The 22,061-nt window shown below is 36.9% G+C and overlaps 3 protein-coding genes across 5 annotated transcripts in view; all 3 read right to left on the bottom strand.

Annotated features, from left to right (window-relative positions):
- Nucleotides 1–2,537: 2,537 nt before the first annotated feature.
- Nucleotides 2,538–6,355, bottom strand: gcshb (glycine cleavage system protein H (aminomethyl carrier), b). The gene is made up of 5 exons (XM_042000265.1): nt 6,150–6,355; nt 5,006–5,085; nt 3,315–3,378; nt 3,095–3,226; nt 2,538–2,949 (listed from the first exon to the last, which is right to left on the bottom strand). Exons 1-5 carry the CDS (start codon nt 6,298–6,300, stop codon nt 2,852–2,854), a joined length of 525 nt encoding a protein of 174 aa, XP_041856199.1. The 5' UTR covers nt 6,301–6,355; the 3' UTR covers nt 2,538–2,851.
- Nucleotides 6,356–8,557: 2,202 nt separating this feature from the next.
- kars1 (lysyl-tRNA synthetase 1) lies at nt 8,558–16,456 on the bottom strand. 2 transcript variants are annotated; one of them, XM_041999944.1, is made up of 15 exons: nt 16,327–16,440; nt 15,436–15,603; nt 14,931–15,075; nt 14,674–14,839; nt 14,493–14,586; nt 14,012–14,198; nt 13,340–13,465; nt 13,010–13,129; nt 12,729–12,891; nt 11,709–11,882; nt 11,512–11,597; nt 11,338–11,423; nt 11,134–11,260; nt 10,853–10,996; nt 8,558–9,249 (listed from the first exon to the last, which is right to left on the bottom strand). In XM_041999944.1, exons 2-15 carry the CDS (start codon nt 15,573–15,575, stop codon nt 9,175–9,177), a joined length of 1,833 nt encoding a protein of 610 aa, XP_041855878.1. In that variant the 5' UTR covers nt 15,576–15,603; nt 16,327–16,440; the 3' UTR covers nt 8,558–9,174. The 2 variants fall into 2 exon arrangements, with proteins under 2 accessions (XP_041855878.1, XP_041855962.1); XM_042000028.1 differs by lacking the exon at nt 15,436–15,603 and having other exon boundaries at nt 16,327–16,456.
- A 987-nt stretch (nt 16,457–17,443) lies between these two features.
- nfat5b (nuclear factor of activated T cells 5b) overlaps nt 17,444–22,061 on the bottom strand; it is a 41,203-nt gene continuing 36,585 nt past the window's right edge. For both annotated transcript variants that reach the window (XM_041984665.1, XM_041984672.1), the window contains exon 13: nt 17,444–21,964. In XM_041984665.1, the coding sequence (XP_041840599.1) occupies nt 21,726–21,964 (239 nt within the window). In that variant the 3' untranslated portion in view covers nt 17,444–21,725. The remainder of the gene's footprint in view (nt 21,965–22,061) is intronic.

Below are 22,061 nucleotides of genomic sequence, written 5' to 3'. Positions count from 1 at the left end.
CACAGCTTGGAAAAGTATGAACACATTAAGTGTTTGCAATAGAATAAAAGCTATGCAACTAAAGATTTTACACAGAGCTCTCATATCCCTATCTTAGTGTCATAAGTTTGGCCCAAGACTTTCACCACTTTGCCTCAAATGCAAAACAGAGACCAGCGATTTGACTCATTGTGTGTGGTCATGTTGGAAATTTCTGAGATTTTGGAATTTTGTTGGGCTGAAAATAAACAATAGCTCTTGGCCTGGAGAGAATGAATCAAAATGTATGTTGCTTGGTATAGCAAATAATTCTATTAGTGACAAATGCAAAAGCAATCTGTATGGGCTGTTAACATGTTGTGCAAGAAAAAGTACACTTAGTAAATGGATAACAGAAACAGCTCCTTGCATAGCTAAATGGTGCAGCAAAATTCTTGAGAATGTCTCTTTGGATAATTTGTCTATTAAAGTTTACAAAACATGGGAGCCTTTTCTGTCTTACATTGGTCTGAATATCTTCTCCATTCTTACAAGGGGATTCATATAGTTTCTTTTGTTTAGTTTTTTCCTCTTTCCCCTAACTTAACCTTTCTTTTAATTTCTCATTTTTGTACCAATGAATATGTGAGCCAAATGTGTTTCAGATGTTAGTTTGTGTGTGTGTGTGTGTATTTTTTTAAAATCTAAATCAAACTAATAAAAATATATAGAAGAGAAACAGGTTTTTGTAGGTGAGCATTTTTAAGTCTATTGTTTTGAAAGTGCAGTTATTTTTTACTTAGATTGGAGTGTTTAAGAGTAGGAAAAAAAGTCTGTAAAGTTGGGGGATAGTGAGATAATAACCCACATTAATATGTTGGCCTAATTAAAAAAAGGAACCTGGGAATACAAACCTTATGTTTTCGGAAACTGGATAAAATCCACAAAATTAAATATCATTCCCTTTATCAAACGCAATTGTATAGCTAGCCTAGAATTCGTTTCATTGCTCATATATTAAATACCTGGATTTTACAACTGCAATACATTTGAAGTCTGTGTTTGTTGACGCATTAGAAAAAAAATTATTTCCAAACCAGTGCAGATGAGGCTTTTGCATGATCGTATACACAAAAGTTTAGTTTTGAAAATTTCAGGTGAAGTTTTCTTACTGACCACTAGATGAAGCCACATTACCTCTACAGTAGCCTTTGCTGTATTGTTTGATTTCTTACAAGATTAGAGTTCAGTTTTCATTATTCTTGAGAGGCTATTTGGTTCAGATTAAGAAAACTTTATTTTTCCCATAGGTGCAATTCATTTGCTGCTTACCACAGACACAATCAACTTTCTACAGTCAATGAATGACATGAATCAGGAGCCAGTTCACATGCGGTCATTGGAAGACACAACAAATAAATATTTTAAATAATCAACAATAAAACAACATTTACTGTTACAGGCTAAGAGACATGTTAGCTCAGCTAACATAAAGCAATGACAAAGGAAAGGTAATTTAAAATGACTGCTGTCAGAGTTTAGAAGTGTAACAGAGGACTAAAGGATTTTGAATATCGGAGGAGCATGGTAGAGCTGATTACTGATAATAGTCTTTACTTTCTTAACTACCTGACGTTCGTAGTGGGAAGACAAGTCTCTTTGTCTGACTCCATTAATCTTGGAACTAGTTTTTACAAATTTGGTATGAGTATTTTTTCAGCCAGAACTCTCAGCTGCAAAATGCAAACACAAGCAATGAAGCATCAGTAATGTAAGTTGCTACATATTCTATCCAGTCTAATTGTATATAAATATATTTAAGAAAATGTTTTGAGTCCTATGGTAAAGGCCTTCAGAAGGAAAATTATTTTGCTTATATCATGATCAAAAACTGTGAACACTGGATTAATCTGAATAAAATGTTCTTTTAATTGTGTCTGCAAAAAATCTCAATTTAAATGCACATTTTTCCAAACAAAAGAAAGACTAATCAATCCTTTGTAATAATATGACATAAAAACCTTGTTAAATGTTAGCAAAATCTTATAATCAAGAGCATTATTTTCGGTCATTGTGTCTATTTATTTTAATAGGACATTTGGCATAACAAGTCAATGTCGCTCCTTAAAGCTTTCATAGTATTTGTAAATACACTTAGTTGCGAATTTTAGTCTCTACTGGTGCTGATCATGCAAAGTATTTAAAATAAATACTATAAAAATAATACAAATCTGGATTTTTTAGTCATTGGTTTTAAAAAGGTTGGATTAATCATTAGTCAACTAGTTTCTGCAATCTCAGCCTATCTTCAACAGAGGGCAAAGGTTAAGGTGCGTTGAACTACAACAAGCAACATGTCCTGTAAGCACATGTACAGATCAGGCATAATGTGACCACATCTGTGTGCAGAACATTAAAACATTGCGAGTGTTACTGTGCAAACTGTTTTTTGTTGTTCTTGTTGTCCACAACATAATACGTCTCTGCATATTTACTGTACTTGGTGAGAATATCAGAAGCTGAGATTAAATTATGTTTGTATTCTAAGAATAAAGAATAGAGAAACATCAACACATGCCTAAAAGTTAAGTTTTATTACATTAATTTGATACAGCACTTTCCAGCCTTTTACCACATTTTGCACATTTAAAAATGGAGCAAAGCACCGCGAACAAGACCCAATAATACTGGCAGATCTTGAAATTAGGAGCCCTTTAGAATTGCTTGTGACCAAGCAAATCCTAGCTTTCTATGTGGGAGCTGTTACTGAGTGACATTTTAATAGGACAATATCCAGGATCAAAATAAATACCACCAAATAACTTTGTCACACAAGATGTTAGTGAAGCTCGCTACCAAATTAGATAAGAAAGCAGCACAAAGAGTTTTTGATTTATTCTTCCAGTGACTTAGTAAATTTATCATATGCAACTTGATCCATGAGACTATCAAGTTCTTCAGGCTTTTCAATAGTCATCTTGATTAGCCACCCTGAAAGACAAGAGTTAAGAGTTTAAAAGCAAAACAGAGCAAGCTGTGGCTTGACAAGTTGTCAACTGTCAACAAATGTTTGATCATTATTGTGAGAGGTTTACAAAATTACTGAACTGGCAAGGAGCAGCAGTAAGAAACTTACCCTGTGCGTAGCAATCTTTATTCACAAGTCCAGGATTTTCTGCCAGCTCAGTGTTGATTTCAGTCACCTCTCCTGTCAGTGGAGAGTATAGCTCACTGGCAGCCTTTACACTCTCCAAGGCACCAAACTCATCTACAACAAAATCCCACAGCATGAGAGATATCTCTTATGATTTTGCTAGAACCAGTCAGTAAATGCTAAGCTTGTTCCCAGATCTTACCCATTTGGTCAAGTCTTTGGCCAACCTCAGGGAGTCCACAGTACACCACATCACCTAATGCCTCCTAAAATGGTAAAACACAGCAGAAAATAAAAGGAAAAGAAAAATTGTTACAAAAAAATAATCAAAACCACTAGTCTGACATGACTCAAAACATCCTTTATGAGCAGCTCATGATCATGTATGTCCACTTTTTTTTTTTTTTGGGTGAGGTTTCATACCTGTAATGAAATTCACTGACAAGAGGTTTCCACAAGAAAAGGGGCACATTGTTAAATAAAAAAAAAAAAACTACATAATGATGACAGCTTTGTGGAGACATAACTGAAGACAGAACTGATACAGAGACACTACATAAAATACTGTTTGGTATCAGATAATCCAGACTACAGACTCAATGATTCACAGAACTGTAGTGCTGAAGAGACTACGCATACAAACTGTCAGCTGTGTGCATCTCATTCACAGTGGAGGTTGCATACTGCCAACAATAAAACCGAATCGAGTTTAATACAAAGACTCCACAATAACTACAAATTCCTCATTTAAAAATAAATAAATAAATTACCCTCAGTTTAAGATTTGTTTGCTACCTTAAAAAGCGTATTTCAAGCAGCATTTCTTAATTATAAAGTCTGGCTTCCCTAACACAGCAGTGAATCTAAACAATCAAAATTATAGGCAGACGGTCCACATGCAGCAGAGACAACTATATTTTCTCTGTTTCTCTTCAAAATTGGTCAAATTAATTCTACAAAACTAAATTAGCAGATTTATGAAGTTCAAACATAAAATACTTCACTCATTGATGCTACATGGGAGGGAATACATTGAAAATACTGAAATGCTTATCTGTATATGACATGTGAAATGTGCATGGTTACATTGTCAACTACTGTGAAAGTGCCTGTGCAGAGCATTTAATCAGCATGACTTCATCTGTGCTGTCACTGATCAAGAAAGTGGCTCATACAACTCCAGTTCTCAGATCTTTACACTGGCTTTCTGTCTGTCAAAGAATTAACTTAAAAATCCTGCTGTTAGTTTACAAAGCACTGAACGGTTAAGGGTTCAAATACATTCAGGAACCATGATCTTCTGGTTTGTTATGAACCACCCAGATCTATCAGATATCAAATTTATCATGTCAAATCTCTTTATCTTTTTTGTTTGTTTTTAATGTTCTTGTCAATGCTTCCTCTGCATCCCACTGTAATGCGTTTAATGTAAAGGACTTTGAATGATCTTGTACATGAAATGTGCTGTACAAATAAACTTGCTGTGTTGTCCTCTTCCTTTCCACAAGTACAGAAACTTACTGAGCAGGTACTGGGTGCTCTATGATGCTTTAAATAGGTGAAACTGAGGATATTAAAATATAAATAATTTACTCTGATCATTCTTTTACTAGTTTCATTTGTGCTGGGGGGAAAAAAAACATGCCCTCAATCATGGTTTGAACATTTACTGATAATAGAGTGTCATGCACTTGAAATGTTTTGTTCATCTCTGCAAAGCAGCAATAATCAATTGACTCAAACAATAGTCATAAAGTAGTAAATTTGCCTGATATAGTAAAGCTCCTGAGAGCAAAGTGCAGTTTTGAATGGTTTTGAATTGCTATCGGTAAAACTCTGAACAAAGAGTGCCATAACTCAATGATTAGTAGATAGGCAGACCCAAAAACCTACCTGAGCATAATTGCTGATACCAACGGTTCCAATTCCACCCTTCACCTGCACCCACTCATGCTTTTCAGTGAACTTGAGGGCTATGAAAAGCACAAAACAACCACCAAATAATTAACACATGACGAAGTGAAAATATTCATACAATTATAATGTGATGCAACATGTACCATGTTCTTGTTACCTGTTAACGCAGAGAAAACTCCTACAGTCTAAAAACACAATACTTGCGTAGCCAAACAACTAAGAACTGTATTATGACGCACAACTGGACAGTTGGGGCTATTACTCATGCAATATTATATGTGGGAAAAAAAAAAAATCAGAGATCAGTTGTGGATTCTGATCATCAAGTCAGTATATTTAAACCAAATGTCAAACTAAAACAAAAGATTTACAAAAAAAAAAAAAGAAAAAAAAGTTAAAGCTCATGCCGTGATCCTTGGAATACCCCGAGGGAAGTACTGTAATGCCTCAACAATTTCCAACGCTGGCATCAGACCATGCAGAAAAATACAGGTTTGAACCAGATTGTGAACTGTGCAAGATGATGATGCATGACCACAGTCAGAGAGATTGTTTATTTTTGTAATCATTTAACTGGGTGATAGCATAAAAAACATGTTTATGTTTCAGAAAGCTTTAACATTGCACGTTTAAGAGTAAAAATAAAAGAAACCTATAAAAAATGGAAATGTTAATATTTTAGACCATATGCATGCATGACAGTCATCCTTCCACAGCTATTTATGGCAAATGTCCACCATCATGCGTGACGTTTTCTTAATAAACTGATTGTTGATGCAAGAGGGACAAGTTTCCCTTAACATCCCAATTAGGAGCTCGTGGTTTGACTACACTCATGTAAGGCATTGTAAAGCTTTAGCCAACATAACATGTGGCAGCTATCTTTTCATACAAAAGTTTCAGTACACGGTGACAACAACCGCGAAGTTAATGGTAAACTTTTGAGTTGCTCTCCTGTCGCACTGCCCTGCTCCGCTGTGGGAAAGTGACAAAAACAGCGTTTTTTTCCCCCCCGTCACCCATTACAGACAGGAATGTGTCCGCATGGAGAGCGGAGTGTGTACCATCCCAACTCCTTTGGCTGTCAGTTTTTATTTTATTTTTTTTACATTTTATTTACCTGTGGATAGGGCCGAGGTCGTACTAAATGTCCGCAGAGAGCCGCTTCTCCACAGCATTCGAGTCGCTGAAACATGCGCTGCTGACGAGAGTTGTGGCAGCCTGGGAGAAAAGTTTGCAGAGAGGCACCGCAGCGCTGCTCTCATCGCCATCTTCACTCACTGTGTACCGACCGTCTGATCCGGTGCACAGACACTTGACCGCGGGAACGCGCACCATCCCACTTGTACGCGCTCGCGAGGAGGGAGGTAGGAAGGTGACCGGGTCAAAGGGAAAAACGACATTAAAAAAAAGAGTTCGGCTGTGTGAAAAATTCGATTACCTGTCTTTTTTTTTTTTTTTTTTAATAATCTGGACAAATGCTAATGCTAAACACACTATATTCTTCTTCTTATTATTATTATTATTATTATTACTGACACCATTTCCAAAGCAATAACAAGGTCTAAAACGCTTATGCTTAAGTACAAGGAAAATGAAAAAAATAGCTGGAGAACTCTTTGGCTAAGAAACATTACATGGATATCTTCTCTAAATTGGGAACCACATTGTTCTATGGGTGGACGATAGTGGAACAAGTTTTCTTGATGGTGCAAAAAGAAATTAAGAAATCAAAGCAAACCAATGATGAGTATATCTGCATCAGGTAAACATGGTAGAACTTTGAAACTGAGCCTCTACTGCAACAATGACAGTTTTCACCTTTTGGTAAAATGTTAAACTAGCTCATGGGTGCAATAACAAATTTCTGCTGTTCTCCTATGCTTTTCCTTGAAAAGTTATGTATGTACAGGTGCTCATCATAAAATTAGAATATCATGAAGAAGATTTATTTCAGTGATCCCATTCAAAAACTAGTATAATGTTGACATTCATTCCTCACAGACTGACATATATATTTATTTCTTTTAATTTTGATGATTATAACTGAGAAGTAATGAAAATCCCAAATTCAATATCCCAGAAAATTAGAATAATACTAAAGACTGATACAAACAAACAAACAAAAAAAAAAGGATTTCTAGAAATGTTGGCCAACTGAAAAGTATGAACATGAAAAGTATGAGCATGTACAGCACTCCATACTTAGTTGGGGCTCCTTTTGCCTGAATTACTGCAGCAATGCAGTGTGGCATGGAGTCCATCAGTCTGTGGCACTGCTCAGGTGTTATGAGAGCCTAGATTGCTCCTTCAGCTCTTCTGCATTGCTGGGTCTGGCATATTGCATCTTCCTCTTCACAATACCCCATAGATTAAGGTCAGGCGAGTTTACTGGCCAGTTAAACACAGGGATACCATGGTCCTAAAATCAGGTACTAGTAGCTTTGGTACTGTGTGCAGGTGCCAAGTCTGTTGGAAAATGAAATCGGCATCTCCATAAAGTTGGTCAGTGACAGGAAGCATGAAGTGCTCTAAAACTTCCTGGTAGTCGGCTGCGTTGACCGTGGACCTAAGAAAACACAGTGGACCAACACCAGCAGATGACATGGCACCCAAACCATCACTGACTGTGGAAACTTTACACTCGACCTCAAGCAAAATGGATTCTGTGCCTCTCCTCTCTTCCTCCAGACTCTGGGACCTTGATTTCCAAAGGACATGCAAAATCTACTTTCATCAGCAAACATAACTTTGGATCACTCAGCAGGAGTCCAGTCCTTTGTCTTTAGCCCAGGTGAGAAGCTTCTGACGCTATCTCTTGTTCAAGAGTGGCTTGACAAGGAAAGCGACAGCTGAAACCCATGTCTTGCATACGTCTGTTCGTGGTGGTTCCTGAGGCACTGACTCTAACTGCAGTCCATTCTTTGTGAATCTCCCCCACATTTTTGAATGAGTTTCGTTTCACAATCCTCTCCAGGGTGCAGTTATCCCTATTGCTTGTAAACTTTTTTCTACCACATCTTTTCTTTCTCTTTGCCTCTCTATTAATGTGCTTGGACACAGAGCTCTGTGAACATCCAGCCTCTTTAACAATGACCTTTTCTGTCTTGCCCTCCTTGTGCAAGGTGTCAATGGTCGTCTTTTGGACAACTGTCAGGTCAGCAGTCTTCCCCATGATTGTGCAGCCAACAGAACTAGACAGAGACCATTTAAAGGCCTTTGTAGGTGTTTTGGGTTAATTTGCAGAGTGTGGCACCAGGTGTCTTCAATATTGAACCTTTCTACAATATTCTAATTTTCTGCGATACTCAATTTGGGGTTTTCATTGGCAGTCAGTTATAATCATCAAAATTAAAAGAAATAAACATATAAAAATATGTCAGTTTGTGAGGAATGAATGTCTACATTATACAAGTTTCACTTTTTGAATGGAATTACTAAAATAAATCAACTTTTTCTTGATATTCTAATTTCATGACGAACACCTGTACACTAATGAAAAGGCAACAAATATGACAAGAAAATAAATAGAGCTGATTAATATGCACTTTATTCAGACATACAAATTTAAACTTCTTGGCTGAGAGATTTTGGATTTGTTGAATTGGAATTGGATTGAAAAATCTTAGACAAGTAATACGAGCAGACCTGGTAAAAATCACATGAATGTATGGAAACAAAATATCAGAGGCTTAAGCTGTTTTACTAGGGTGTGCATCCATGCCATACATTTGGTAACCAGAATCAAGGACCCCTTAAGAAACTCAAAGTACACTCAGATGTATTTGAAGTATTACACCCAGGTGTGCAGAAAACAGCGGATGACCTCCTGACCCATTCGCTGGGTACAAGTGGTAACTGGATGATAGAAACGATTAAAATGGCTCTGAAAATCAAACCAAGAGGATGAAGCAAATTTAAGCTCAGAAATGTAAGAAATCCAAAGGAAAAGCATTCAGTACTGTTTGCTACCATATCAACCATGTAATTGAGACAAGATGATTTCCCTTAATGACAGAAAAGCTCCAACATTTAATGTGTTAACATTGATAAAGCACAAAACCTGCAGACTCCACTGATGAGCACAGTGAGGAAATTGCTCCCACTTCATACAAATTCCTGCAGATACACGACAGCAGAGGTCATTACACTGAGGTGCCCTCTGAGGGAGCTGATGTCTTATTGTCATCAGGTTTCATGGCTGGAAACAGCAACACCTCCTGTAAAAAAAAAAAAAAAAAAAAAAAATTCAGTAAATCATTTATGGAAGAGACAACATTGGCTTAATAACAATAGTATCAGCAACATACCATTGGATATTTAAAAGAATTTTGATGCCTTTGCTTTTGTAATATAACATCACTTCCCTCAGTCTGCCGTTGTTGTTTATATCGCAATGCATTATGGGTAGTGGTAACGTGAAATGCCTGGAAGAAAGGACCAGCTCCTCATCTCTGGATGATAAACTGGGATAAATACGACTGCTACACTTCTTTTCAATTTGAACCCAAGACAAGACTGAATATATTAAAATGTTCGCCAAGATGAAGATCAGAGAAGTGGAAAGGTGACAATGAATTAAAGTCTGTGCTGTTCATAAAACAGTTTCCTTTTAATGCCAACAGAGGGGCTCCATCTGTCAGCAGCTATGGTCCTGCAGGCGGTGGAACAGGCCATTTCCCTGTCTTTACCCTTTCAGGCACATTTTTGGTCTTGTGTGCATTTTTCCAGTGAGGTGTCTGCAACCCACAGAAGTTGCTCAGGTAGTGCAGCTCATCAATATAGTACAGTAGTAAAAAGGTTTGCTGTGTCTCTCAGCACAGTGTCAAGAGCATGGAGGAGATACCAGGAAATGCCAGTATACCAGGAGATGTGGAGGGGGCCATAGGAGCAACAACCCAGCAGCAGGACCGTGCAAGGAGGAACAGAGGAGCCCTGCCAGAGCCCTAAAACATGGCCTCCAGCAGGCCACTAATGTGCATGTTTCTGCTCCAACTGTCAAAAACACTCCATGAGGGTGGTATGAGGGCCCGAGGTGCACAAGTGGGGCCAGTGTTCACAGTCAAACACCGTGCAGCCCAACTGACAATAGCCAGAGAACACCAGGATTGGCAGATTCATCAGTGGTGCCCAGTGCTCTTCACGGAGGAGAGCAGGTTCATATTGAGCACATGTGTCTGACGTGAGAGTCTGAAGACCCTGTGGAGAACGGTCTGCTACCTGCAATATTCTTCACTATACCTGGTTTGGCAGCGGGGCAGTGATGGTCTAAGGAGGCATATCCTTGAAGGACCTCACAGACCTTCATGTGGTAGCCAGAGGTACCCTGACTGCCATTAGGTACCAGGATGAGATCCTTATTGTCTGACTCTATGCCGCTGCAGTGGGACTTGGGTTCATTTCAAATATTCATCATTCATCAAAATCTGAGATGTTTCCTTCTCTTTTGAGCAGCATCCTTTTAGCCTTTGACTACTGTATTTTATTGGCAACCAAACAGCACTCAATAAGATTTGGAGAATCCAAATTTCAAAAAAGGAAAAAACAGACATTTTTTAAGTTACTACTGTCAAAATTAAAACACTAATTCTAATATCAGGAGGTACTGTTGGTCACTTTCACACCTTTACTTCTGTCCTCTTAGAAAAAAAAACTTGGACATGGCTGTCTTGAAGATTCTTAGCACAATAACAATCATTTAAATTTTCTTAGGCTGAAAATGTATCAACCACAAATAAAACCCTTATGTGTGGACTTTTAGATTACAAAAAAAAAAAAAAAACACTGCACCTTCTTGCGTTCTGATTCAAACGACATCTTTACCTTGATGTTGTTGGAGTCAGTAAGGAACATGGTGAGACGATCGATGCCCATCCCCCAGCCAGCAGTTGGTGGGAGACCATATTCCAGTGCTGTGCAGAAGGTCTCATCAATGAACATGGCTTCATCATCACCCTCTGCTTTGGCCTAAAAAGATTCCCCAGAGATCATAAGATGCAGCGATGCATTCTGTTAAATATGCACTGTAACAGTACAGAGTGAATGGTTTAATAGTATATCAAAGTAGAATGTAAAAACAAACTGAGATGTAGCTTTATACTAACCTTGGCTTGCTGCTCAAACAGCTCCCTCTGTCTGATTGGATCATTCAACTCAGTGTAAGCATTGCAGATTTCCTTCTTCATCACAAAGAGCTCAAAACGCTCTGTTAGGCCCTTCTGTGATCTGTGCCTGTAAAAATGGAGCAACCATTAGCATGGATCTGAGCACCGTATTCTCAAATGTCAGCAAAAAAACATGTTTCTTACCATTTTGCTAAGGGGCTCATGATTTGAGGATGATCACAGATAAAAGTTGGGTTGATGCATGTGACTTCAAGGAAATCTCCAACCAACTATGGAGAAGGAAATAAAGTCATTAGCACATCGAAATTAAACAAAGGAGAAACGGTAACTAAGTGCACATGTTCATCAGCTGAGCACCTTGTCAAGGAGGCGTGCAGTGGTCCTGGGTGGAGGACATTCAACTCCCTTTTGGGTGCATAAGTCGTCAAAGAATTTCCGCGTCTCTGAGGATAAAATTGTGCCATACATGGTCATTCACAGCCAACACAGAGGAACAAAAAAAAAAAAAAGACAAAATGGTGAGTGATTTAAGACTTGCACAAGTAGGTTCTTACCGTTGCTGTCGTAGCTATCAGTAGGGGGGAATTGGACTCCCATTATTTTTTCCAGATCGTGTGTCATGCTCACTCTTCTGAACGGTGGAGTGAAGTCAATCTCATAGGCCTGTCCCTCTGGACCATCAGGGTGATAGGTTACTTTGTACCCCCCCGTGATGTGCTTCACCATTCCTGAATTAAATACCAAATTATTGAATTTGAGAAAGCAGTTCTCCTTGTTTCTTTCCAACTTTAAATACAGCATTTTATTAGACACACAAATACTTTTTAAAGTGCTTAATAGAGGAAAAAAAAACATATGAAAGGACAACCATTAAACAAAAACTAAGATTATATTTGCAGAATTAAAAGAAATTTCCAATTAACAGTAAATACAAATATAAAAAGGAATAAAAGCAAGAAATTCAAAATAAAAAAAGTCAGAATTACACCAAATAGCAAAATATTAGAGCATTAAAAACAGTGAATTAGCAGAAAGTTCTCTCCAAAAAATACATAGCAAGTCTTGCTTAAAACAACAGTTTCTATGTCCTTCGCCCAAAGTGGCAACTGGTTCCACTACAGAGGGACCTGTAAACAAAAAACTCTGCCTCCTATTCTACTCCTAGATATTTTAGGAACCACAAAGAGGCCAGTACTCGGGGACTGGAGGTTTTGTTTTAGTTGCTTGAGAGCAATAAAATTACTGATATGACATGGGGCTATGCTGATAAGTGCTTAGTAATTGTGATATTCCCTTAATTTTAGAAGGACCCAGTTAAAAGGAGGCTAAATCTGAAGAAATATGATCAGTCTAGGACGTATCAGTTGGTACTCTGTTTGCAATGTTCTGGATCAATTTAAAGACTTTCTGTTAAATAAATTCTACAATCTCCCTTGACATCAGTGACAAAATTGAGAAGTTTAATTAGAGAAAAGATGCAACAATACTACACAAAATATGCTGTCGTCATTGAGCCAACATCAATGACAGACATTACCATCTCAATACTAACCAATTTCTGTATTTTTATTTACCTGAAAGTAATTTCTCTGTGATTTCCATCAAGTCCTGGTAATCAGCATATGCCATGTAAAACTCGCAGGTGGTGAACTCTGGATTATGAGTGAGATCGATGCCTTCATTCCTGAACTGACGACCAACCTCATACACTCTGTCTATTCCACCAACCACAAGCATCTGTGAGACAGTTATATAGTCATTTTAATAAAGTACAAGCCGCGTTATATTGAATAACACTAAATAAAAGTTCATACTAAACAAACAGAAGTAGTCTGATGTTTGAAAGCTATGCTACCTTGTGGTAGAGCTCAGGGGCAATCCTCATGAACAGATTCATATCCAGCTCATTGTGGTAAGTAACAAATGGGCGGGCCACAGCTCCTCCAGGAATTATGTTCATCATTGGTGTCTCGATCTATGAACAATACAGACATGATTCAGCACAGCAGGCTAACATCAACTAACTAACTGCCTTAAATAAAATCTAAACAGTTAAAATGTTTTTAATAAAATCTCTAGTTTGTATAAATTCAAACAAAAATCTGCACAAACATTTTTCCACACAAGCGCAAGACTTTAATCAGTTGCGTTGCTTGGAAAAGTGTGATGTCTCAAAACTTCTCACCTCCAAAAACCCCAGCTGGTCCAGGAAGCTGCGTAGGTATGTGATGATTTTAGCGCGAATTATAAATTTCTGTCTCACATTGTCATTGAGTATCAAGTCCAAGTAGCGCTGGCGGTATCGTGTTTCCTTTGGAAGGAAAAAAAAAAAACAGGATTCAGCATCAGAAATTTCACAGGACTGTTTTTTTTCGTCTCAATAACAGGCTACTGCGACCAAATCCACGGCAACAGTAACTTTTCACAAAACTACAGGTTTGAGATTTTCTGTTTCTACAGCACTGCACACAATGCTAATTACTACAAATGAAAATATTCAAGATTTTTCGCATTTTAAACTGATGCCAAAATAGTTTCAACTAGACTGTGTGTGTCAAGTTGGACTTTCTTTTCATGTATCTTTGTCTGTGATAACTCAAAACTATTAACTGGCACTGAAAACGCTGTACTTTGATATCCAGCTAGACCAAAAACAACTTAATTTTAGTGTAAAATCATTACACAAGTACACGAGTACAAGTCATTGCCCTAAATGTAAAGCACATGGTAACACGCAAAGCAATCCATCCGTTTTGTGCTATAGAATCTCACATTTTTAAGTAATTTTACTCTTTTCAAAGAGAAAAAAAAGGAGTGCTGACCACCACACACTAAGTTTCATCATGCTGGGCATTACCTTGTCTTTGAGGCCAAAGTGGAGGTGGGGCAACATGTGCAGACATGGTGACAGCAGGGTCATCTCAATAGGAATGATACTCAGCTCCCCTTTCTTTGTCTTCCCTGGGTTTCCACGGACACCAATTATGTCACCACGGCGCAGTTTATCATTGATGCTCACAAAGTCTTCCTCAGACTTGTAGTTTCTGATGGAGAAAAAATGTTTATGCTAAAAAGCCTTGAGATAGTCATAAGAAGAAATTAAGGCCACCTAGTTCATACATTTACCTCCAAACCACATATAAATAATCTGTAATAGTCAACTTTAATGGGCAACTTTTCAGCTCGGTTTATACCAGCAAATGAAACTTCCTTCTACTTGTATTGTATGATCAATTTGTAAAAAAAAAAAAAAAAAAAAAAAAAAAAAAAAACATTTATGGCACACGGAAAGAAAAATATACACAGTATTGTCTAAAACTATAGATATGATTCAGTACCTCGAGTTTGCCATAACTTGCAACTTGACACCTTCACCTCGCAAGTCATAGAAAAGCAGCTTGGCACCAGAAGCCCTCTTGGCATGGATGCGACCTGAAACAAAAAATAAAAATCCTTAAATAGGGGATCTCCTGTTAGATTACTCTAGAATGCATAAGAATAAAAAATTTTTCTTGGTACCTGACACATTGAGAATGACATCTGTAAGCTGGTCCCCAGGCTGTAGATTATTGTATTTCTCAATAAACTCTGTTAGTGACAAGTCTACATGATACTTGTGTGGGTATGGGTCATCCACTGTGCCCTTCAGTTCTTGGATGGCCTGGGATCGGATCTTGAAGTATTGCTATGTTATAGGGAAACAGATGATAGTTTATATATAATATAAAAGTAATGGTTTAATTAAAAAAGGCGTAATAAGTATATAAAAATCTGACATTGGGGTCTAGCGTCTCCTCATCCAGCCCATGGTCATTTTGGACAGCTTGATCATTGGATTCTTTCTTTTGCACCACCTGCTCTTTGATTTTGGCTTCTTTCTCAGCTGTCTTTTTCTCTGCTTTCATTCGCCTTTTCAGCTCACTGATAAAAGAAGAAAAAAAAAAACAGAAGGAAGCAAGGTATCATAAATGAGTCATAGGTTAGATATTAACATCGCTGTTTCTGATGCAACAAAATTAAACTGAAATGAAACGGATGCCCAAACCTGTTTTTAATACCTTCGTAACTGAAGACAAACATTTCATCTCCTGTATGACACCTTACATCAAATTATACTGTGGTGTCTGAAATATATATTTAAAAAATAACAAAAACACTACAGTCTATCTTATAACAGAGAAGCACAAAAAAAAAAATCATACACAGAAGTAAATGGGACGGCATCTACTATGATGACAAAAGGTTGGTTGTTTTTCACACAGGAATGGAAAAGCCACCAACCTTTTGTCACCTCTCCAACGGATTCCTTGTAATTGGGATGAGACTGCGGCTGTACAAGGGGGTGCACATTTTAACCACTGTCCCCTGACCCCAAAGGCTTGGCTCAGCTGTTGCCTGGCTGCTCTGACCAGACACAGCATGCTGAACTACCACATTCAGTAGCCAGACCTGAGAAAATAGACATATATAGAACAAAATCCAGCACAGAGAACAGAAGGCTGTCTTCACCCACAACTGAGTGATATGCGTTTAGGTAGTTTTATTCCTACTTGTCATGGCACTCGAGATAACACATATTAAGTCGGAAAGGTAAAATACAAAAGCTGACTGAGGTAAAAGTAAAGAATATCAAATTAAGTTTATAATCTTAATTAACTAGTGGAGCTCAAAACAAAGTGAAAGCAAGCGATGGAAAACGCAGTGAGCGAAGTTGAATGGTTACTTCTTTATCATTTTAACTACTAAAATGTATATAACAGCAAGCAGTTGTAGTATCCAAATGCTAAGTTTACAAAAACGTAATTTTTAACAAACTAATATTTGAGTAAAGAAGCCACACGATTGCATGTTCATGTGCAGAGGACATTTCTGTAGATGTATTTTGGATCTTGTAGTTTTACTTATTGCCAAAACGCCCAACAGTGACTGGCTGCAGTTAATGTTTGGAACTACAACTACCAGAAACATTAACGCACTGAATTCTGGTAGGTGTAGGCCTATAGCGTGCCTCCATATGGGACCTTCATTCCGCTTTCATCCTCCGACCCGGTGCTTTACATAGCCAAATCGAAATGGTCATAATTGTCAAAAGAGCAATAACTTTTAATATCAGAACACGGCGTACAGTGTGAACAAACGTTAAAGAGCAACGTAGGAACAGAATGGGCTTACTTTTTGCTGAGTTTCTCTCCGTCTGCTGTTGTCATGTCCGCCATGTTCTTGATGCTGCGCTCAGAAAGGGCGATAGGCGCGTGCGCCAGACAAACGCTAGGTTTGGTGCGTTTGTAGGACTGTAGGAAACAGATGCATTACGCAAATAGACCGTCTCTAGTTTCCTATGTGGTATATTGTACGATTACGCAATTAAAAATATTATTATAACAAGTTACAATGACTCTGGAAACAAAAATATTCAGTCAGTCTATGTAAATGAAAAATTACTTATCGATTTTCACATTACCCCAAATACGTTGATAAGCACATGCATAGAGATTAATACAGGTGTTGTTCACACACAAATGGCATAAATGGCAATAAATATATATATATATATATATACACACACACACACACTGCTCAAAAAAATAAGGGAACAGGAACACTCAAACAGCACAATGTAACTCCAAGTCAATCACACTTCCGTAAAATCAAACTGTCCACTTAGGAAGCAACACTAATTGAGAATTAATTTCACATGCTGTTGTGCAAATTAAATGTTTTTTGTTTCTTTTTCTCTCAGTGTTGTCTCTGCAATGGACTGGCAACCTGTCCAGGGTCTGTCTCTCGCCCGGTAATGGCAGTAGACAATCTAGAGAGAAACAGTTAATGTTTCGTTTTAATAGCTCACATGGCTCGATTTCTTGAAAAATCAGCAGCACTAGCTACAGCATGAGCTCTCAGGGAGTGGGGATATAGTGACACCAAAGGTAATATGTTCATGAAAACATGTTTTCTTTTTGCAACATAGCTTAAATTTGAATAAATAAATAAATAAAAACTAACATGTGACTTAAAATATGGATTTAATAGCTGGAGGTTTACAGAAATGTAATCACAACAAACAAAAGTATGTATCCCAACAAAAGGCATTTATATATATATATATATATATATGTGTGTGTATATATATATACACAATATGTGTGTGTGTGTGTATATATATATATATATATATATATATATATATATATATATATATATATATATATATATAAATGTGTTTTGTTTTTCTTAACATAGGATAATTGACAGTTGCTGTCATGGTGAAACATAGAAAAAGGCAGATTTCCCCCTTTTGGCTGTTTATTAAATAATTGTGAGGAAAAAAGATTTTACAGAAGTGTAGAGTAAAATAATAGTTTTTCATAAGAAATAATGAGCACAAATTATTTTTCTAGCAGAATTTTCTAGTCCATAGTGCCTGTTTACTATTCTTCTACATGGTGTACATTTGTTGCTGATTTCTTACTGATATGACAACACTTTAAAACTTGAGATAACCTGAGAGAAATCAGGAGTAGAACAACTGCTTTAGAAGAAGCATTCAACTTAAGTATTGACAGAGCAACATAAACCCAATAAGCAAAACTGTAATCCAGAAAGCAAACAATGAGCGATCCATGTTTCTGTTGAAACTAAGCAAAAAAAAAAAAAAAAAATCCATGTCTTTGATCGTTGTTGAGAGGAGAAATTAGCTTTTTACTAAAAGAATAACATTGAATGTATGTGGCACACAAACCATAACAACTCTTTTTTTTGTTTTTCCAACTAGCAACAGAAAAACATCTATTTTGAATTCTCCTTCATGATAAAAACTGGTGAGGCTATATAGAAAAATATATATTCAAAAAGGTCTACTGTTAAAGTAAATTAGCTGCATGGCAGTTTCAGAGAAAAATGTTCTGCACCTACATGGAATAACATAAATGCAAAGTATACTTAAGTAAAAACAAGATTCCTACAGAAACTGCACAACGAATTTATCCACTACAACCACATTCATCTGGTTACTGCTGTCAAGTCAATAAAGCACTCTCAGGTTGGTTGTGACATGTACAATCTCTACTAGTGTCATATGCAAGATTTTAGGAAAAATGTAACCATCTGAAGGTGTGTGACTCAGCTTGTTGGCCTTAAATTAAAAGTGAATGTTAAAAAGAAAACCCACATCTTGTTCAATTGCAACGTTCTGACAAAGAGAAATATATGATAACTTTTACAGACTCTCTCCTTACCGTTAGAAATGACTGTAATATAAGTCATACATCCACAGTCTCCACTTAACTTGAAAATACACAAATGAAGAAACTGTAATTTAAAAAAGTAATTACCTTTCCAGTATGTGCATTCAAAAACATTCTGAATCTAAGAGAGACTTTTACTTTTGCTAAATCACATTGAGTACTATAGTCATTGTAAAAAATTACTGAAATTTGTTGGTCCAACAGTGTGCTACCACTTTGTCCTGCTGTTAATTATTTGGTCTGAAAATGACTTATTCTAGCCCAGAACATACATGTGATGTGTACATTGTTGTGGTAAATCTAAAGGAGTTTTTATGCACAGTAGTGTACTTGTTATTCATAGTGTCTGAATTATATAATTGTCTACATGAAAAGACACCTCCACCAACATCATGAGGAGCTGGTTAACCCTTTACATTCCACTAAAAAATATCCCCAAGCTTAGTAACAGGCAAAAGACTGTGAGACTGATAACAGGCACTTATTGGACTTCCAGTTTCCATATCCTTACCAACAGGCCAGAGAATTAAAAAAACGTTTTTATTCAAAACAAAAACCTCTAAGTCTATATATATATATATATATATATATATATATATAAACAACGAGTCAGTAAACACTGATGTAACTAAGCCTGATTTGATGCGACAGAAATAAAGCACAGTGGTACACAGCTACATGTATTTCAGTCAGAACGGGCAGCCTGGTCCCAGTGCAGGGGCCCTTTGCATAAAAGGTGTTAAAGAATCAGCAAGAGTAGGAGGCCAAATCACATTGTTGTCATCAGGAAAAATTAAAAACACAACTATGATTATGGGAAACAATCTCAAGAAGAACTGACAGAATATTTATAGATAGAGATATATATCATAAGTCTTTCTATAAACAAAAAACAAAAGCAAATAAAATCATAAAAACGCAACACTGGAAATATTAGTTCATCTATTTTATAAGTTGAAGAAAGTCACTCTCAGATAGTTCCTCTTTCCAAAGTCAGGTAACCTTCAGGAGTAGGGTCCCTTTAAAAACCACTCAAACTGCTCGCACTGCACACACAAGTCATGTAGGTCAAATTCACAGAATCTCCATAATAAAATAACAGCTATTTCTGATTTTAAAGTGAATATTAAATGTAACGGTGCAAATGTATTTATAACAAAAGCGTACATAGAAAACAAGACAACATGAGGCATAAAACGGAGGTAATTTCAATTACCGTCAGAGACCAGCCCCTTGTTCGTGTGTACACTTGCACTAAAACTACACAATACAAAACTTTTACAAAACTAAATTAAAAACAAAAGCACAAACACACAGACAAACAAACTCACAGACGGAAAAGTGTGATGGCCAGACAAAACATAAACAACAAAAAACAAAACTGAGAATCTTGAAACGGCAAATGAGTAAAAAGAAGATAAATGTTCACAAGCCATAAAACTGGCCTCTAATAAAGATTTATACAAAGCAAGATTCGAGTCAAACTTTGGTCCTGAGGCCACGGGCCACCTGCTAACAAAAACATTTAAGTTCGTAAAACTTAAAACGTGTAAAATGAGCTCTGTTCCTGCATGTTTAACACCGTTACCTGGACAAGATCTGCATGTGAGGCTAATAAACTATTTGCTTCTCCTCACTAAATATGTCACATTTATAAAACTGGTAAGAGAACATTAATAGAACTGGTTTAAGAGTACTACTCCAGTTCATGCGTGCCTGACGCTGATGTCATTAAAATGACATGAAAACATAAAATGATCCAACTCTGCTCATAAAATTCATAATTAACTACATTACCATCTCTCTATGCTAGAAGCTCATATATTAATTTACAGCTTAATAAAAAATGAAGTCACACTTCTTCATGAAAATCTATTATTGTTGTTTCATTTGTCCTGCTATATATACATATATATACATATATATATATATATATATATATACATATATATATATATATATATATATATGTTTTAGGCTTTGTGTAATTAATAGCGTAATATGGCTGTGACTTATTGAATTATGTCAGATTAAAGGACACCCTGGAGGACACATGTTTAAATTGTTACTGCCCACACAGCTGCTGCCATGCAGATACAGGACAGTAATGACAATTTCTGAACAATAAGACAATGTTTTTCTTCAGTGTAAACAAAGAAAGTGAAAAATAAAGAAAGCATCATTACTTAAGATACTGTTCTGTACCCTTGATGAGAAGTTAGAGTTGTATCAGTCTAGATCAGGGATCTCCAACTCCGGTCTTCGTGAGCTACTGTCCTGCATGTTTTGGATTCTACCCTGATGCAACACACTTGACTTAAATCACTGGTTCATTAACAGGCTTGTGCAGAGGTGTGTTGCAGTAGGAGACATCTAAAACCTGCAGGACAGTAGCTCACGAGGACCGGAGTTGGAGACCCCTGATCTAGACTGAATTTCTTACCATCATCAGGTGTGAGCCAGTTGCATCAGCATTAAAGTAATCAACACCTCATATTAAAATTATTACACTACTTTCTACCGCTCCTCTAAATTATTACTTTGCCTCCCCTACCACTCTCTTTCTTTCAGCATGCTTTCTGAACATCAAATGCAGCTACCTTTATATTTTGCCCTACATACCCAACACTATTCAAACCTTCCTGTCATCACATAACGTTCCAAAGAAAGAAAATGAAACACTACTCATGGAAACCACTAAACACTTAGAAGGATACTTAAAAAAAAACATTACAAGAGCTGTCAGATGGAAAAGATCAATGTTGATCTACTAGGAGATAAAAAAAAAAATAAGTTTGATTAATTCAAAGCCTGTTAAATATACTGTCTTTCCAGAAGGAAAGCTAAAGAAAAACAGTCAAATTCCACTCCTGTGATCAGGCTCGCCTGGAGTCTGTCTCTTCACTTGAGCTTTAACAGGAAGTCAGTTTGTCATTAAGTTACAAAAAGAGACGTTCAATTTTCTTGGTCAACCTGCAGAGCCAGAAATTCCAAACTTAATTCCTTGTGTATTTAGCTGGATATAAAAATCCTTCCATTTGTCGTCATAATCACAGTAATTTGTGCCTGAAGAGACTTGCTGATTAAGACGGGCAGCCCTTTAAATGGTTTTCTCTGCCTCACAGTTCTTTCCAAATAAACCCTTGACATTGAAGCAGCAGAAAATCATTAAGTGACCATATATCATAGCACAAATTAACTTATTTTTCCTGCATGTAAATGTCATCAGACAACATTTGGATTTTTTTTTTTTTGTACATTTTAGAATTACTTAAGGTATCTACAGTAAAGAAAAATAAAAGACAAATCCTGGAACCTGTATGAAGGTTAATATGAACGCGTGAGGTTGCTGTTTGATTCCTGCAAGCTGACCAACAGGTCATCAATCTTCTCCATGTTCTGAGAGGCAGACATGCTGTTCTGCGCCGTCCTGGACTGAGACAGGGACTGGTTGAGTAGGGACTGGATGTGAGCCTCGCTCTCTCTTTGGTTCTGACCAGATTGGCTGATTGCTATTATCTGATCTGACAGCGTGTTTCCAGAAGTGTTCATCATCTGGTTGCATTCTACAAGAAGGAGAGAGAAAAGGGCAATTTGAGTTTACAAACAACAGCACAAAATATTCTTCATCTAATCTAAACATAACTGTTTAATGAGTCTGAA

This window comes from Melanotaenia boesemani, chromosome 1 (assembly GCF_017639745.1).
Source record: "Melanotaenia boesemani isolate fMelBoe1 chromosome 1, fMelBoe1.pri, whole genome shotgun sequence".
In the NCBI taxonomy this organism is placed as follows: Eukaryota; Metazoa; Chordata; class Actinopteri; order Atheriniformes; family Melanotaeniidae; genus Melanotaenia; species Melanotaenia boesemani.
Note: the sequence above shows the minus strand (reverse complement) of the source record. Positions and strands in the feature narration are given on the sequence as shown.